Consider the following 19,037-nt stretch of genomic DNA (forward strand, 5'->3'; position numbering starts at 1 on the left):
AGGCTAGATTTAATTCAGTTGCGTTCAGAGGGCTTTTTTGGCATGGAAAATATAGATTTAACAAGTGTGAAATGCAAACAAAAAGATGTGAGTATTATAAGTAAAGATCTAATGGAATTTATTTATAATCACGATGCTGCTGATTGGTCAACACCTCTGACAGACCCACCCAAAAAAAAAAAAAAAAAAAAAAAAAAAAGTACCTCATAGCCTCAAAGAATCATGTCGTTCAGTCTGGAAACCGTAGCAAAACGTGGCACACCATCTTGTGATTGATCATGCTCCATGTGCATGCAGCTTAAATCATGCTTTCTGTCAGATCTATCAGAAAACAAAAAATCTGGTCTAAAATGAGACTTTTCTGTCTGTGAATGGAGCTTTATCTCAGTTCATGAATGCCTGATTTAACTAAACTGAAAAGTTACTAAAATGCTGTGGCTGAGGTTGTAATGGTAAGCAACACTTTAAGAACAGCTCAGAAACATTGAACTCAACCTTGCTGATGTTAGGTAGAGGGCTAGGCTCCTGATTAAATACAGGACTTCCCACTGAGCTGATAAATTGACCACCTTCCCTCAGGTGGAGGTGTCTGCCGCCTGCCTGTAGGGGCTGCACCTCCGCCATCTCAGGTGGCCTGGAAACCCCCCTCTGCCCCTGCAACACACACTGAAGGCAACAGTTTTATTTTTGGAGTGGCCACGGGCACGGTGGCTCGCTCCCTAAGGCTTCAGTTCACTTCAGGATGAGTGGCCCTGTGGCACTCTGAGCCGGGATTAACAAGCAGAGAGCAGTTTGTCCCGACAGCCGCTCACCAAAGGTAAACCAGTCAAACTCAGTGCCTGTTGATTGACAAGCTGATGGTACTGCAAAGTGGTCCTGACCCGTCGGCTGGGTGCTAACCTGCAAAAGCTGCATAGGATTTGATAGAAGCACGTGCACGATCTGAAATCTTTGACGCATGATGCATATCAGACATAGAGAGGAAGAGCTTGCAAAGCAGTGTTTACTATGTTGTATGCTTCTGCACAATGGTGCCATGACAAATACATGTAAGCATGAGTCAAAGATTAACAGAACTTGCACACCAGCACATTGATTACACTTCTTTCTGGCGTCTTTATCCACTTTTAGTTGTAAATTAATGATATGTCCTTGTAGCTCCTTCCTGACACTGACTGTTTGCATTGCAGGCTGTCCAGCAAAACACAAACACCTACTTCTGCTTTAGGTAAGTGTTGCTCAGTTTCACACGTTAACAACCTGATGATCAATTAACAAAGAGCTCGTCCTCCATTTTGTTTAATCGAGCTCTTTACAGCCAGATAGATTGAGGTCATGGCACAGTTTTATCACAAAGCTAATCTTACACTTTCCTCTTTTGAGCTGCTGCAGTGGAAGCCTCCCAGATATCCAACCCCAGAGCCTTAAAAGGGGGGCTTCTCATGTGTCAGCTGCCCTCCTTGTCACTGTGACTGCAGGAGTCGCTTTGACAACAGGGATTTGCGTTAGACATTTGCTCACAAAACAGCCAAAAAAATGTTTAAGGACATCTCAAAGGAGGAATTTCTACGCTGCCGCTTTAAATATTGAAACAGAGCTTGGCAAAACTTGCAGAAAATCTCTCCCACTGGATATGTTTCTTGTGCTTCTCTCAGGCCATAGTGGTGTTAACATGACATATATAAAAGTTTAAGATAATCATCGCCCCGAAACACGAGGCTAAGCTCGTCGTCGGCGCCGCTCTGAGAGGATTTGGGCCTCGGATTGATTTCCAGCAGACTGAGGCTGTTTGTATGAGTACAGGACGGCAGGCAGCAGGTGCTCGGTGTCAGGATGTTTGCTCTTATTTCCCTCGGGCTAAAATTAGTCCACAGACCTTTTCTAGTGTCACACCAACACGCCACTCCAATAGTCAAACAGAGGGGGAACAATTCAGCTTGTGTTGCCTCTCGAGAAGTAAAAGTAAGATGAACAAAACACACTATTGTAAAATAATTATGATTTAAGATATTGTGTAAGCTTTCCAACAATATGTGAGTTACAAATTTAACCACAGCTCAAACTGGAAAACTGAATATAATCCTGGGTGCATGTTACGTTTATTGTCAGTTAATTACGCTTCCGACCTTTGACCTTTTTCTTATTGTTAACTTGTAATGCTAATTGCCGAGGACTTTGGATCCAATTTACTGCCGCTCACGTTTTAAGTTTCTTTGCTCATGAACAGTAGCTAAATGCTGCCACCCCTCCTCTCTGCATGAACCAGCTCACCCTCCTGTATGTGTCAATCATCTCCCTTCTGGTTTACTTTTATTTCCTCCAGAGGTCATTTTTAAATCCGACAGTCTCCTTGAGAGACTATTTTCATAAGTAGTTTGTCATCAATTCAAAGCAGCCTCGCCATAAGCAACAGCTTTACATGCCTTTCTATTTCCAAGAGTGACGCTTCTTGTAGCCATGCAGCATCTTCAGGACCCAATTAAGAGTTTTGAAACCTGCTAATGAGCTCGTTGTCATGAGAGCTCATAGTTTCCCGAAGTCAGCTGCAGACTTGTCTCGGAGCTATTAGCACGGGTTAAATCAGTGCAGTTGGGAAGCAGCTGAATACACCAACACTGGGGACACAGTGGCAGACAATGAGCTCACCTACACAGTGAATGACAAAGACAGCAAGAACAGAAACTCTTTAACAGCTAAAATACTGAGGAAACAAACATCGGAAATGTGTTTAATTGAAGTTATATTATCGTATTAAAAGATTTACCACAGCTGAGATTATTATTCACAGGATCAAACGAATACCTGCAAAATATAAACAGAAAAAAATGTATTTGCTGCACTACCTTTTGTAATATGATACCAAAGTGTCACAAGAAAATTGTTATTACAACAGGCTTGAAGCACATTTCCAATCTAAAGATTGAAATACAAAGAATGGTGAAGTGATATAGATTGTTTTTTGATAATCCAAAATTCAAAGTCCATCGTGTGTTTCACAAATCTTCATAGAAGTGTCCAGCTGAAAAGAAAAAAATCCCAAAAATGTATTACTGACATATATACCCTTCATATACACACATTTAATTAGCTATATCAAATATCTAGATTATTCATAACTAAAAATATATTATTAACAAGTTCAATCATAAACAGACAATAAATTACCTTTATCAAATATCTGATATATCCCTAATTATCTAAAAAAAAAACCTAGCATAATTTGGCCAGCTGCTGAGATTTATTGCACAAAATGTATACCCTTGTATGTAGTCTTGTATGCATACCCTTCATATAGGCATAATTAATTACCTATATAAAATATCTATCATTTACTTAATAAAAAGAATACTGACATGTATATGCTTCATACACAGACAATTTATCAACAAATATCTATTGTATACCAATTGAAAAATAATAATTAAAATTTGTAGCTTTCATATATATAAAATTCATTACCTATATCAAATATATTTTTTATCAATGATTATTTAAAAAAAAAAACTCAGATTATTTGGCCAAATGCTGACATTTCATGCATTAAAAATGTACTTTCTGATCCGACTCTAAACTCTTTAACGTCTTGTGAAGGGCTCTTTGCATGGGTGAAATATGGTCTCAATAAAAATATCAAATGCAAGTCTCCATCAAAATTAATCCAAGGCAAACTGTAGGATATGTGCATAATTCAAATATTTTACATTCATTATATTTTACATTACAGTACATATTTAAAATGACCAATGCATTGCAACCAACAGGTCTTCATCAGGGCCATTGTCAGTTGTGGACAATACAGTGTGCTTTGGATTGTTTTTGAAGGAGACTTGCCTTTTACATTTTTTATTAAGACCATATTTTATCCATGCAAAGAGTGATTACCACATACTTCTACTCTATTGTCTTAGAAACCTTTTAAAATTTCTAACTGCTTGGTGATTGAAAACATCAAACCATGCAACCCTGATAAAAATTCCTGCTGGTGTCTTGATAATGTATTTCCTAAGCCACAAAAGTCAATGCCAGAAAACAAGGTCATGTGTAACCTCCTTTAGTTGGATCTTGGCTCTGATTTTTTTTGGGTGGGAGTTACTACTGACTCATTATTAGTATTGACTTCAAATTATGTTAGAGGCGTTTATTTGTTGTCAAGTATATGTGATGAAACTAACTTTTAATAGCAAGCCTGTTTTGATGAATATATTTTTCACATATTTTTGCATCTGCTTTGTTGTTATTAGAAAAGTAGATCTTTGGCTAAAGCTTAACAAACCGATGTGTCTCGTGTGTCTTGCAGGAGTCTAAAAATGCTGATGGAAGTGGGTTACACTAACGGGCTGGAGCCTGACCTTTCCCAGCAGTATCCTCCTCCCTTACTGCCAAAGCCAGGCAAAGATAACGCAAGGCTTCAGAAACTCAAGAAGAAGAGAGCCAAGAAAAAAGGCAGCCTCTCCCAGACGCCTATCCCCTTCCGCTCCTGCTTGTCTCCTGTAAACGAAGCGAGCACAGACCTTGAGCACAGCGACCAGTCCAGCCCACCAAAAACACCCGATACAGTCTACTTTACGGACCCGTCAGTGTCCACTTTCCCCTTTGACTCCCTCTACGATCACTCTGCATCTGCATTCCCTCATCCTCAGAGCAGCCCCTACGCCCAAATTGGCAGCTTCCCCCCCCAGTCCTACACAGCTCAGATCAGGACTTCTGATGAGCAGGTGGCTCCGATATATGAGTGCTCCTCTTTTTTATTCGATGACGTGACTCCTCTCATGATGCCTCCTTCAACCTCACCACCCCCATCATCACCTGAGCAGGTTCCAGCACCACCTCTCCCAACTGCTCTCAATTTGAACATGACACCAAACTCCCATGGGTCAGTCACAACAATCCCTCCAGCCGCTGTGTCACAAGCCAGCACCAAAATATCAACCCACAGCCTGACCCTATCCCCAGCCGCCCCCAACTGTGGCCCAGACCCGACACTTTCTCAGGTTGCAGACCTACCTCCTTTTCCAGCGCTGCTATCAGTTTCAAACACTCAGACACAACCTTTTATTCCCAGCCAGAGGGAGACAAACGCCAGTTCAAACGACAAGAGCCAGACAGTGTCCTGGACTGCCAGACCTATCAGCAATGGCAACTTTGTCCCAAGCCAAATGTCCCCTGAGATCACCGCCTCAAAAATATCACTTGTTGAAGCAGTGAAAGAGACAAGGCCTGACCCCCTACAAAGCAGGATTTATACCTCAAAGGCAACTTTTTATGAGATCTCTAAACCTCCCTCTATCCAGGACCTTACCGTATTAAACCCTACCTACCAGGGAGCATCTTTATCTGACGTATACACAAAGAAAGCAGCTGTTAAAGTGGTGAAAACTGATCAGACACTGAATGTGTTCAAGACCCAAGGTGGAAGACCTAAGACTCCCTCTTGTACACCAGCTCGAGTATCTACGCCCTTTATTGAAATATCAAAACCAAACCCACTTTTATTTGCTGCTTTTAACTCCTCCAAAGGTCAACACGATTCTGCAGTTCCAAATGAGGCTCCAAGACACAAACCAGTGATTCAAACTAGAGGTATAAGTAAACCTCCAGTTGCCATAGAAGAACGAAAGCGGACTGATGTTGACCACAATACATCTATCAAACAGGCAAACAATTACAACGAGATAGAGATTCAAAACACACAAAGGAGTACAATAAATCTAAACTTTACTAATACTGAGCTGTACCCTAGAGAGAATGTAGCATCAAGTATGACTTCACCTGTATCTCCTGTGGTAAAACCAACACCAACAGAATCAGTCATCCCAAAACTAACAGACCAAGTTTCAGAAAATGAAGCTTCACCTTTGCCAAAAGTTCCATCATTTTTATCCACTGCACCAAAGACTTTGAATCTCAACCCTACGCCGGTGATTTCAATCCAAACACGACCAAGTTCAAGCCCCTTGTCGTCCCCATATCATCCTCCAGTGATCGATGCACGGAAGTCTTTGTCATCACTATTGGAGAGTCAAATGTCATTAGCCTCCTCAAAGCCTAAATCACGATCAACATATTATGGTCTTACTCCAGCTGAGTATGCTGCCTACGGTGGGATTAAGACTATTGCATCACATCACAGCCCTGTACCCCCAGGGATTAATGAAACCTCTTCAAACAAAATACAGTCAGAGGTAGCCGTAGATGGATCGAACATCTCAAAGTCTGATGCAACAAAACAATTCAATGGACATCAAGAACTTCCATCTTCAATTGAGGTTTCTGAGCTTCAAGCCAAACAGATCTTCACACATAACAAAGATGTACTTGAGGAGAGTCACTCTGAAGCTCAAAATATTGGAGTACAATCACTTAAAACATCTAGCGTGGACACAATAAAACCTGAGCTTCCCCTTGGCTTGGCACAGAAAACAATGCAACAATCCACAAGTGATGTATCCACACCAAAAGACTCATACTCTGAGGTTCCAATACCAATTCTTAAAGCAGGTGAGGTACCCACACAAAGTGCGGCAATATTTTCCATAGAGGCAGGGCTAAATAAGACTACATGCCTGACTGATAGCAATGGTCTGTCGAGCACTTCCCCTCCCGTAGTGAAAGTGGACTCAAATGCAGAAACACAGCATAAACTGATAGACGTCAAAAAGAAAGGTGGTAATCATGAGAAAGCACTTGCAAAAAGAGAATCCAAGGTTGCAAAACAACAGTCAAAACAAGTAGAGATAGCAACAGTCCAGTCTTATCAAACTGCTGGTGGAGTAAGTCAGTCGACAGCCAATGGCTTCAATGTCCAACTCACTGCCAAACCTGTTAAGGACCTAGCTGACCATAAAAACCTAATTGTTCAATCTCCTGCCACGGAGTTAGAGCCCAAATTCTCAGGGAATGCTGTCATAAATGGTTCCTTCACTGTAGGATTACAACAAGCCACCACACTGGTTTCAGAAACACCAGTGCCAAGTAAAGTGGCTACTGAAGCTGTTTTACACAAACAAAAGGAAGAGGTAAGCCAGCAAATAAAAGCAAGCAGGAAGGTAACCCTACCCAATAAAACAAACATAGGGAACATTTTGCCCTCTTTGGTTGCTAATACAGAGCATATCCCTGACAAAACAAACACAGAGCCCCAGTTCTCAAACGTACTCTCTAAAGAATCCATTATTGCAACAACAAGATCAATTTTGCAACATGAGCCTGTCAAAGCATCTGTATGTCCTGCACAGTACAGTATCAGCACAGTATCTGCAGGTGTCCAAAGCCCAATAATTACACAACAGCTCAGTGCAGAAACCAAAATTCACAGAAATAGTCAAGCAGTAGGAAGCAAGATCCATTTGCCTGCAGAGGGACTCTCTTTGAAATCTCCTCAAGCACCAAATGTACCAAATACACCTACTGTTACACCGAACTTAGTGGGAAAACATATCACAGAACCCACATTACCTGACCTTTGTATCGCAGCACCCAAATCACCCAAGACTTCAGGCATTAAATCTCCTTTACATATGACTGCCAGTGTGCCAACAAAAGAGCTCCCAAAGCTAACTAAGACTCGTGAGAATATACTTCTGAACACACAGAGTAGCATCTTAACCAATGGCCAAGATAAAGTTGTTCAAGGAGCAACTTTCTACACAGACTCAAGCAGGACAACAAGAGAGGCCATACAAGCTACTGAAACTAGTCTCAACATCCCTGCTAAAGACACTATACTGCCCAGCCAAGTTAATACAGAACCTAAATCTCCCACTTACAATAATATTGACATTAACAGAGTTAGCAATTCAACAGTAGATACAGCATTGAATCCGCTACCCGCCAGTGGAAGAGCAGGTCTATTGACTGGGAAAACACCAACAGAGCATCTCTCCTCTGTACCTATTAAAGCAGAAACCATACAAACAAAAAACGTCACAGAAACGAGACAAGTTACTAATCTTCCGAAAGGAAACGTAGTAGTGAACAATCTTAGCGGTGAAACCAAACTGTCCAATATACCATCTATAGGATTGCCACCAGTCAGCAAGTCTCCAACAGACTTGGTTCGAATTGCACAACCAGGAGGTGTAGAGTCTAATCAGCACAGCAGACCTGTTGTAGAAACTGCACAGACTAACAAACCCTATTTGGGCGGCAATGTTCAAAGTATGACTGCTGCTGTCTCCAGAGTCCCCAGTAGTCTTCATACAGATGCTATTTTGCCTACGATAGTAGAACCATTAGTGAGTATTAAACCACTTGTGAATACTGTGCCAGTTAGTAAACCTACTGTGCCATTGAGCCCGATCATGAGGCATATACCACCAAGAAGCCCTAAACTTATATCAGACAGACCTGAGAGTCAATCTGCAACAAAGTCAGTCATCGATCCAAAATCTATTTCTGGCCCTGTTGCTCAAAGAGGAATCTACACAAATTCAAGAACAGATGGTAAACAGATTGCTCACCTTCTTGGTGAGCACAGATCAACTGAGACATCTGCACCATTTACTACTAAAATGACTGTAAAAGAACAAAACCTTTCCATCCAGCCAATTCAAATCAATAAACCTTTAGCAAGTCCTCCAATTAAAAGTAAAAATGCTTTAATACCTAAGAGTGAGCCTACAGTTCCTTCTTATGTTATGGCTACCATATCTAGTACAAGTGTAGAACAGCAAACCATTGCAAGTCAAATGTCGTCCGGATATAGCGTTCAAACTTCTGTGAGCTCTCAAACTGGAATGACACAGTTCAGACAATCGGTCACTGAAACTAAGAAATCTACAGAAACCAGCATTCACAGTGTAACCACTCAAACTCTCTCCCACATTAATAACCACATTGCTACAAACATTCACCCCCTTGCTGAAACCACCAGAGAAGCCAAAGCCCCACTTAGCCCTCATAGAGTACCTAAACCTTGGAGTACAACCAGAGCATCCCCTCTACCAGAGCCAAGAGTGTGTAATACACCTATTTCAACCTATACTCCAACCATACCCCAGTCCTCTCAAACTCTCCTCTCTTCAAATCAGACTACGGAAACGAAACCCTCATCAGTCATTATGAAAGACCAGACTAACCCTCCCATTATACCTCTAAGAAATAATACACCAATTGGCACTGTTCAGCCCCCTGCAAAGCCATTCACAGAGAAAATCTCAATACCAGACACAAAACCATCTACAACAAAGGAGGCTTCAGTCCTAACTAACAACTCTGAGGTAAAAGTACATTCCCAAACACAAAAAATAAAAACAAACCTAGCAGCTAATGCCAATAAGGAAGGAAAACACTCCTCACTGAACACTGAAACTAGTGCTCCCATCCAAACTGATCCTGTTTCAACCAGTAAACCGACTCTAAAACCACAGCCTCCAACTAAGCAGGTAGAATTAAGACCATCCTCTGCCACTTCAGAAACAAAACCATTAGTTATAAAAACAGATTCCTCAAAGTCTCCCTCCAATTCGACCCAGATTAGCTCGCAAACCAGTAATGTTCAGCCTTCCACGGGGCCACCAGTAGAGAAAATTTCCCCTGCAAAGCCAGCAACAGAATCTGTCATGAAACCATCCATAGTTAAAGCCGCTGTGATTGACTCTGCCACTCCTGCCTCTCTGCCTCAGGCCTCAGTCTCAGTCAAAGCTCCGTCCCCAAACAGAGGAACGTCACTGCCATCTCAGCCAAAAACTGGACTCAAAGACAAGGATGTTCTGAGGACCAAAACTTCACCTGCACCAACGGAAGCACCAGCAGTCGAACCCTCCACGAAGTCAACGACATCAACTGCATCTTCAACTGCTGATAAGGAGACTGTTACAGCTGATGAACCAGCTGCACCCACTGAGCCAAAAACGGCCAAGAAGTCGAAAGGCCTCAAGGGTAAGCTCAGCGGATGGACACGGCTCAAAAAGCACATGGTTGTTGAGCCAGAGGAACCTACATTTCCAGAGCCGGAGAACAAATCTAACGTCGACTCCAGTGGCAGCAACAAGACAACAGATCAAGGTGGTGATGATATGTCACACGAACAATGCACCAATAATGAGGTGGCTAACAACCATGAAGGTCCCAAGGCATTGAAAATGTGGGACGCCCTCCTCTTTCAAATGTTCTCCACCAAAGAGCGAATCATGAATCAGATCAATACCAACAAGAAGGATTCTGACAAGAAAAAGGAAACTAAAGACAATCAAGCAGAAGTTCCTTCATTTGTCAATCGCCTGCCAATTTTGCTGTACAGCCCTCGTTTTGATGCAAGGAAGCTTAAAGAGGCGGCAGAGAGGCCGCTCTCAAAAATAGCAGCAGTATTTGAAAAGGGGCTGATAAAACGTAAATCCCAGGAGGAAGAACGTAAGGACTTCAACAGGAAAGCAAAAGGATTTGGTTCGATGAAACCTACAGATTCAGATACTTGAACTGATGCGGAAGTGTTTGGGATGGATAAATGAGTGAAAACAGAAAGATGATGTCAAATAGGTGGGTGAACCTCAAAGACAAGGTGTCACAAAAAGAAATGTGAAAGAAAATATAACGATAAAAGCCAATTTTATAAATCAGGGCTCCAATGAGGAGGTAAATTATTCTTAAAGGGGAAAAACAATTTATAAGTTTAACAGATTACCACTTAATCACCAGTGTTTGCAACTTGCGCGAATACTATACTATATATGTACTAGAACTTCAACTTGGAAAGTAGATAAGTTTAATTAAAAGTAAAATCATCCCTATGTCAAATACATATTTCTGACATGTTTATCAGTTGTGGTTATTTGGGATGTATTGGTTAGTCTATACATTAGCTGTTATAACAACAGTGGTAATAGAGGTGTGGAATCTTTGCACTTTTAATAAAATCAATTAGTGATTAGTGACTTGACAAAAAAAGAATAAATATAATTCAAAAACAGAAATATTATATACTTGGTTATATTTTTGTTTTATTTGATGATAACCTGGATGTAGTGTTAAATGCATGCTCTGTAGATACTTTGATAGATAAAAGATTGTCCAATTTGTCATGCTTTCTATCTTTTTCTATTTTTCTAAAGAAAGTAAGGCTTTTAGTGTACACCGCTGGTAGGCAGTTTGTTATCACTGTAATAAATAGGGCTTTTACATTCCTGGAACAACAGGGCAGATGGATTGAGAAAGAAGGAAAACAAAGATGGATAAAGCATGAAGGTCTGGTCAGAACAGATTTAGGTTTCTGCAAGTCAGGTATGGAAATGAAGCAGCAAATGTCTGGGCTTTCAATTAGGGCAAGAAACTACAACCACACAAGGTGATACATCTTGGGGCTGGGCAATATTTAAAGAAAATACCATGATACCTAAAATATCCACTTCTGATGTAAGTTTATGATTTATGATTGTATGGTACTGGTTTAAGGGATGTATTTGGTTTTTCGTTTCTAGCTGGATGGCAACATTGGTTGGTCCACCACTATGGTCTTGACTGAAATATCTCAACAACTATTAAGAGGACTGCCAATAATTTCTGTTAAAATATTTATGCCACCATCAGGTAGAAGTTTAGATTTGTGAAAAAACTTTAGTTTAATGCTAAGTACCTGTGCAATCAATGGCATTTCCCTCAGCCTCAGCTGTGCCTTGTGCTCACTGCTATGACGTAAATGTTAGCATGCTAACACAGTAGCCATTTGTCAATGTCATGCTGTTGGTGAGGGTCTCACCCAAGTTTTTGCATTGCATTTTGTACTGTTTGCAGCAGTTGGGCTTTTTTTTCCAGTCAATTCAACATGTTGAATTGGCATCATAAATGGCGAAGCCTGGTATGAATGAAGTCACTGGTTGGCAGTGACAAACAAAAGTGAGGAAAGCTAACAAATGGCTAAGGTCAAGAGGGAGAAAGATCAAAACAAGCCTGTTACATTAGGCAAGATTTTTTTTGCCATTGAGCTCTTTGGCAGAAACGGTTTGTAATTGTGTTATTGTTTGCCAGTGCAAAATAAATATAATTTGCTCTTTTAACATTGGGTTGTGCTGTTAAAGTGCTGACTGGCCAACTAGCATCTTGAATCCATCCTGTCAGTCTTACAGTTTCCAGATAACCACCGCCTGCTGGCATAGAGAGTTATGCACATGCTGGTTAGCCATTAATTGTAGTGTTTAGGGTCTGTTCATGTGCAACTAGCTGAGACACAGGCAATGTGAGGCACCACAACAATTGGCCTTTATCACCATTTGGTTTTGATGTCAGTTTGGTGTGTTTGGGCCCTTCAACTGCACGAGAGGTCAGACTGCATTCTCAAGTGTTTTTTAAAACATCACTCATGGACACATCATCACTTCTTGGTGTTATGAGAGACCAACACATCATACATTGCCCAGCCCTAATACATCCCAGAATCAAATTCTTGTTTCATCATATCACTAGTGTTGTGTGAATACTCTCAAATTTTCACTAAAATACATTGTCATCACATTGTGTGTGTATATATGTACTGTATGAGGTTGTTTTCCTCAGTTCCAGAAAGTTGGAGATCCACTGTTTTCATCCAACACAGATGATATTATGAAAATATTTCCAACCAGTGTAACAGATAAACTCAGTGACCCTGTTGGTGGATTGTAATTTCCTGCCTTAAGGTGGATCGTCCAGGAGTTAAGACTGTATTCAGGATGTAGAAGTGGATATCAATGAATGACAATAAGATAATTATGATGATGTTGATGATAATGATCGTGATGAGGCCTGCTGTAAGAAGACAGACTAAGTGAAAACTGAGTGATAGCTGGAAGAAGGACAGGAATTAGACGATGGGTGGGATGTTTCACAGCTTTGGAAGATTTTGGTGCTGCAGTAGCAGATATTAGCGTGTTGTTTTTGTTGTTATTTTGATGCTTTTTTGTTTCCATAGCATTGTTAAAATTGTTGTGGAATTTCTTTTAGGTGAGGGGGACTTTACCCCTGTAAACAAACACAGCCCCGTTTATTACACTGATTCTTTAACATGTTATTGTTAAATGTGTGATTTAAAAAATGCATAAAGTTGATTGTGGAACTCTGGTCTTATATTTCTTTTTTTTTTTAATCCTTATGCTTTGTTTGGCACCTAAACTATAGTAATGACAATTTCCAACAGAACTGATTAGATAAAAGCATAACGCATAATGTTTGTGTTAGTCTATATTTTTTAACAATTATCATACAAATCCTAACCCTACCCTCATACTTGGTGATAAATGATGTTCTCGAGAAATCCAACGTCAGTGTCTTAACTTATCTTAACATGAATGAAATTAAACTTCATGCCAGCTTTGCAAATTTAAGAAAAGTTAGAATGATGTTTTTTAACTGCAGAACCTAACCAAATCCAGTACCTTTTTTTGAAGATGAGGAACATTTTACCTATTTGTATTAAAGTGAATTAGTAATTAAGTTATTAAATCAAACAGTTACTTTAACAACAGGTAAACATTTAAATAAGTCTAACATTATAACAGCCCGGAAACTTCTCATGTATTATTGTTTTCCTTCAGATGAAGGTTGGTTGATTAATTGTCTTCTGTCTTACCTGACTGACAGTTTGCATCGTCATTGCAGTCGCTGTCCACAGAAACCTTCTCATACTTCCCGTGACCCGTCACCACAAACTTATATCTTTTACTAGTGGAGCTCTCCTGAAATTCAGTAAATAAAACAATATTTACCGAAGACAGATTCACAAACATTTATGCTGTTTAACATCCAGTGTGAATGCAGTTTCTGCTCATCTCAAACTGCCTGTTATCGCATTCACATTATATAGTAGTATATAGTTGTAGATATCTGATATTTTTGTGGTAAAATATTTGTATTTGCTGCTTAAAAATTACAACTGTCTGCCAGAAAAAAAGTGATCAGAAGTTTATCATTGATTTACAGTGAACACATAATTGGACATTAAAGAACTATTTTCTTTCACACATCATTGCAGGAAAATCCAATAAATGTAATAAAAGAGCATCGATTAACAGATTATGGTGTGTGAATTCGCACCTTCCCTTCACGTCCAGGAGATAATGTGTCACCAAAACTCTCCCATAAATTCTTCTTGTTCAAAACACCACCATGTTTCATGTCCTGCAAATATGACAAAATACATAGTTTATCATCTCAGCAACCACAAGGGGGAAGACTGCATTAATTTCTTTGTTGAACTGAGTTGGGATGATTTACACCAGATGAAAGAAGCTGGGTGTGGTTGCACGAAGAAGCAGAGAGGAACATAGAGGAATGCTGATTCAGAAGAGCTGTGAAACAAACCGAGATAAAGTAAAGAGAAGGAAGTTATCAAACAGAGAGTTGAGGAGAAAACTGAAAAGACAAAAAAAGTTGACAGACATAAACAATTTTTGTGGGTCTAATGTCCCAGAACCAAAACTTATTTAAGTAAAGATGAGCTCAGGGGTAAAGTGATTTAGGAATCTTGCCAAACATACAGCAACAAAACAAGCCAGTGAAGCAAAAAGACAAGTTTCATAAAGTCGTGCTCATTCGAGGTAAAAATTTAGACTTACTGCAGGTCTGGAGGGCGAGCTGCACCTGCTCCCATCTTCACTTCCTCTCACCCACTGACTGATGAGATCAGCAACGCCGACTTTTAAACCATCTGCATCCTGAGACAGAGAAGAAAAAATATTCAGAATCACTGTGAAAACAAATACTTTGTTTAATAATCATCTACATCTATTTCATGTACTTTCAATATATGTTTTAACACTACATCTATCCTTAAAGAATGCAAGGTAGCAGAAAATGTTGTATTATCCCTGATGCAGGACTTCACAAAAGATTTGGTTGAGCAAAATAACAAAAATTATTGTAAAAAATAAAATAAAATAAGCGATTATTAGCAATTTAAGCGAAAGGGACAGAAGTAAAGTTAAAAGTTTCCTGAGGTCTCATGAATAGTTTTAAATCCTTATGTTTTAAACAGGAATTGTTATAATATTAGAAAAAGCCACTATAATAAAGGCTTTTTAGCATAATTCCTCCTTATTTCTCATATTTTTCACAGTTTTGGAGTGCCTGGATTTCCTTCCTGTTTATATTGTCATAATATTCTTTTTCACACAGCAGTTGACAGGTGGCTTAGTTGATTTTTTCAGTAGTTTTGTTCAAGTTTGCACTTTTAAACTTGATCCACTTTTTGGATCTTGTCATATAGTAAATAGTTTTAACAAACACCACACGCATGAATATGTATTATATTTGTGAATATTTTTATTTTATTTTATTTTATTTTATTTTAGTTTAGTTTAGTTTAGTTTAGTTTAGTTATTCTGCAATCTTTTCAGGCACCCCCAAATGACTGAGGTACCCTCTGTGGTAGACGTACCCGTGGTTGGGAGGAGACAACAGGGCGACAACAGTAGGCTGCTGTTGTTTCAGTCAGCATGAATACTGTGCAAATGTTCTAGGGCTGTTCTTAATTTTTTTAAAAAAGGGGGAAGTCACATGAAAACCTTCCTTCCTGTGGACATTCACCATCAAACAACAGCAAAAGTAAATTTCTGAACACTGCCACAGAAAAAAAACAAAATGAGGAATAGATATGTATCATTGTTGCTGTTTAAAGTTGCATTATCGACTTATTAACCTTAGATGGCGTGAATGAGATGGCGTTCTGGTTCCAGGCTTCTCCGGCCTCAAACAGGGTCTTCTTGGAGGAGACGGGTTCAGAGGGACTCGTCAGGTCCGTCATCACCTGATGGCCTGATCTGCCTTCCTTTGAGGAGACCTACGAAAAAAATGAGATTCAGGGTGTTCAGTAACATCACATAAACATCCATGAAACTCTCTGGTCATGGCTGATTCACTGGGAGAATTTGGCTATTAGTGTATCTGCAGTGATGAGCTGTTTATCCGTCATGGTTTCTTTTAACAAACAAACATGTAGGAGTTGCAAGTATTATCTTAAAGCAGTTTGCAGCTTTGGGAATACTGTCATGGTTAACAATATGGTTATCCACAAATACCTGCATATTGCTCAGGTCAGCAAACAAAATATTTAGTCTGCCAGAGCAGAGCTGCAGCACTTAGAGGTGTGATGGGGCTATAAGAATAACTGAAAACTGACATGTAGATGTCCACAGGCCTGGACACTCATGCGACATGTGAAGTTTGGGGCAGATTGGAAAGTCAAATGACAGCAACCTTCTGTGTTATTTAGGAATATTGAATTTTATTCAGCTATTGTTCAGCTTTGTACAGCTACACTGTTCGACAAAATCAAAAACGCTTCACAAGTTAATATCACCAACTTCTGTAGAAACTACTGCCCCAAATTTTAAGTCAATCCATTGAAATCTGTTTCGCTAAATTGCAAAGGCTGGGAATGGCAAAAAATTGCCTAAAGATGAAAATAAAACTAAAAATGGCAAGCTTCCCATTGAGTTTAGTTCATGGCTCCAAGAGGCTTTTTTTGTAGGTCTTGGGGTGTTACACATGTCTCCAAAAATGTTGTAGCTCAAGGTTAGTCCTGGGGCTGCTGCATTTAAATTTTCTATGGGGTGCTACAGAGCCACACCAAAGGCCACACATCTTGCCACACCGAAGCAATAAAAGAAATCATATCAGATATCACATTTTAGGACTTACGATGTGTGTGCCAAGTTTCGTGAGTTTTGGTGCATCCCTTAGATGCACTTTACAATCAGACAGGGGTCAATGAAAGTAGCTTTGTAAGCGTTTTAAGTTACTGTTTAAAAATGCTGAGCGTTCAGCAAAAGCCGCCGAACTCACTCAAGTTTTCCACATTTGCAGCACAAAAAGAAAATGACTTTATTTAAAGTCTCCCTCCAGACACCTTCTAAACTATGTAAATAATAGCAATGTACCAGAATACTTTAAATGGAAAAGCACAAATAATTTGGTGGAAACAAACTATAACTTTACCTGAAGTTGCTCATCATTATTCAGGAAAAAAAAATCAAGTCAACTTTGTTTCGGCCATTATGTTTCCTCATATAGATTCTTAGCATTGTGGATGACCACAAGAATAAAAAAGGTGGACTATTTTATGCAATGTTTTTTGTAAATTATAAATAAGTAGTCACACTGCTTTGTCATTTTTAAAATGCAAACTTTTGAATCAATTAATCTTTTGATTTATAGAGCATTTTTTTCAGCTGCTGAATGATAAGTGTGAAGGAATGATGGTGGGGATTCAGACAGTTTGAAAAACTAAGTTCAGTTGGAAACAGAAATGGGGGGATATAGAAAGAGACAATTCGATGTTTTCAGGCACAACAATTGTATAGCCAGTGAATATTAGGTCCGAAATATTAACATTTGCATGATTTAATGGAACTAAGGGTTCGAGCGCATACAGATATGAATAATGACATGTCAGTACACCTCTAGTAAAAATACAGTAGCACTGGAGGAAACACTGGAGAAAACGCTATTGTTCTGAATTCAGTTTTTTAAGAGCTGTAGTCTTGCAGAAGAAAATGTCATTAAGGATAAACACATTTTTATTGGAGATGTTGATGTTCAGAATAAGTCATGTAGTAACTGATATATTAGGAATGCTTTGGACTGTGTTACGTCTCCTGCAGATAAAATTCTTTTGGTCGTCTGTCACGGGTGATTTAGAGTGGAAAATAGCTTGTTGTGTTGTTAATAAATATTGTATTATTAACAAAGTGAAAAAAGTAACCTTCACTACTACTGTTTATCACTACAAATATCAACAACATCCGGAAACACCACCGATTTCTCTGATCTGAGCTCATCTGTCATGTCACAGTGGAAAACATGTTCCTTTGCCAAATTTCATATGAGGTGATACAGGCATCAAATTCAGGATGAGGATATATCTACAAAAGTACTAAAGTTTATCAGTTTGAACATTATATATTGTTCAAGTTAAACACAGCACACCAACTTTTTTTCTGGAATTGGGATTGTGTATTCTGAAAGACTGACCTAATGGCAGTGTCTGTAATAGTCCTGAAGTATTTTCGTTACTATAGTGAATATTATGACAGGTTTTAATTGTGTTTTTTACAGCGTAACCCATATTTCAAAAAGCTACAATGACAACATTTCTGGTGCCAATTTACTAAACAAAAAACAGCATCAGAGAACAGATCATTTTTTATATTAGATTATTTTCTCTTAACAAAATGCCTATACGCATATATATATAACAAAGACTCCAATAAAGTTATTAACAGTAAAGACAAAATATAATAAATCTGAATCCACAGGATGATGGGAACCTTCTTTAAAAGGTATACTTTGCTTTGGCAAGTATCATTTCACCTCCAAATGACCCTTAAAGTTTAGTATTACATCTTCTCTGTATATATATTTAAGTAATAATATCCCCATAGCTTAGTGTTTTTGTTTTGTTGTGTTTTATTTTGTTTTTGCTTCTTTTCTTTAGTTTTTTAGCTTTGTACTTTTCCTTTTTAAATCATAATTTCAAATGCACAAATGGAAACCTGATGCATTTCTGGAACTGCAATTGCACTGTAATTTGAGCATCTGTGAATAAAAACAAATCTTAAAAAAGAGGGTAACTCAATGGGTTTTTACCTCGAGAGCGTGTGTGTACTGCTCCAGTTTCTTGTCGATCTTGGAAACAGCCACGGGAGGTGGCGTCTTCTTTATGTTGCTGGTGCTTTAAACAAATGGATAAATGTTCAGGTTAGTTGTGGCACAAGTATATTTCTGTTAGAAATCTGCTGTTGAACAAGTGTCATACTATTGATGCACGTGAGCTAAATACACCACAGGACAAGTCTGGGTATGACTTTATTAAAGCAGTGTGTCTGTGTAGAAACCAGACTTTCTTCTGAACTCTTTTGCTCTTTATTTTTGTACCTGCAAATAAATAGGATTTTTGGTACCTGAAGCATTTCAAAGAAGTGAAGTAGCACTGGCAACTACTAATAGAAGAAAATTAGTTTTCAGCAGGTTTTTTTTTTGTTTTATTCATGTCAAGACACACAAACACAGACTCACCTTTTCTTCAGAGACTCAGCTCTCTCTATGATCTGAGGGGACAATTCAAACATTTG

General features: G+C 39.1%; 2 protein-coding genes across 4 annotated transcripts in view; one reads left to right on the forward strand and one right to left on the reverse strand.

The window, feature by feature from the left end:
- The first annotated feature begins 219 nt into the window (after positions 1-219).
- On the forward strand, positions 220-11,409 carry LOC121946529 (proline-rich protein 33-like). 3 transcript variants are annotated; one of them, XM_042491152.1, is made up of 4 exons: positions 220-817; positions 1,191-1,228; positions 4,298-4,991; positions 9,624-11,409. In XM_042491152.1, the coding sequence occupies exons 3-4, from the start codon at positions 4,308-4,310 to the stop codon at positions 10,413-10,415; spliced, it is 1,476 nt and encodes a 491-aa protein (XP_042347086.1). In that variant the 5' UTR covers positions 220-817; positions 1,191-1,228; positions 4,298-4,307; the 3' UTR covers positions 10,416-11,409. The 3 variants fall into 3 exon arrangements, with proteins under 3 accessions (XP_042347086.1, XP_042347070.1, XP_042347079.1); XM_042491136.1 differs by having other exon boundaries at positions 4,298-6,498; positions 9,624-9,883; XM_042491145.1 differs by lacking the exon at positions 1,191-1,228 and having other exon boundaries at positions 4,298-6,498; positions 9,624-9,883.
- LOC121946550 (non-muscle caldesmon-like) overlaps positions 2,700-19,037 on the reverse strand; it is a 38,317-nt gene continuing 21,979 nt past the window's right edge. Inside the window, 7 exon segments of the mRNA XM_042491163.1 lie at positions 2,700-3,019; positions 13,538-13,643; positions 14,002-14,085; positions 14,523-14,621; positions 15,605-15,745; positions 18,553-18,637; positions 18,982-19,013. Coding sequence (XP_042347097.1) covers positions 2,994-3,019; positions 13,538-13,643; positions 14,002-14,085; positions 14,523-14,621; positions 15,605-15,745; positions 18,553-18,637; positions 18,982-19,013 — 573 coding nt within the window. The 3' untranslated portion in view covers positions 2,700-2,993.

This window comes from Plectropomus leopardus, chromosome 1 (assembly GCF_008729295.1).
Source record: "Plectropomus leopardus isolate mb chromosome 1, YSFRI_Pleo_2.0, whole genome shotgun sequence".
Taxonomy (NCBI): Eukaryota; Metazoa; Chordata; class Actinopteri; order Perciformes; family Serranidae; genus Plectropomus; species Plectropomus leopardus.

Bases quoted from the DNA above. Each gene is read 5' to 3' on its own strand.
- LOC121946529 (XM_042491136.1), top strand. From the start codon at position 4,308: ATGCTGATGGAAGTGGGTTACACTAACGGGCTGGAGCCTGACCTTTCC. The intron at 6,499-9,623 runs GTGAGGTACCCA...TCTCTGCCTCAG, and splicing joins AATACCAATTCTTAAAGCAG to GCCTCAGTCTCAGTCAAAGC.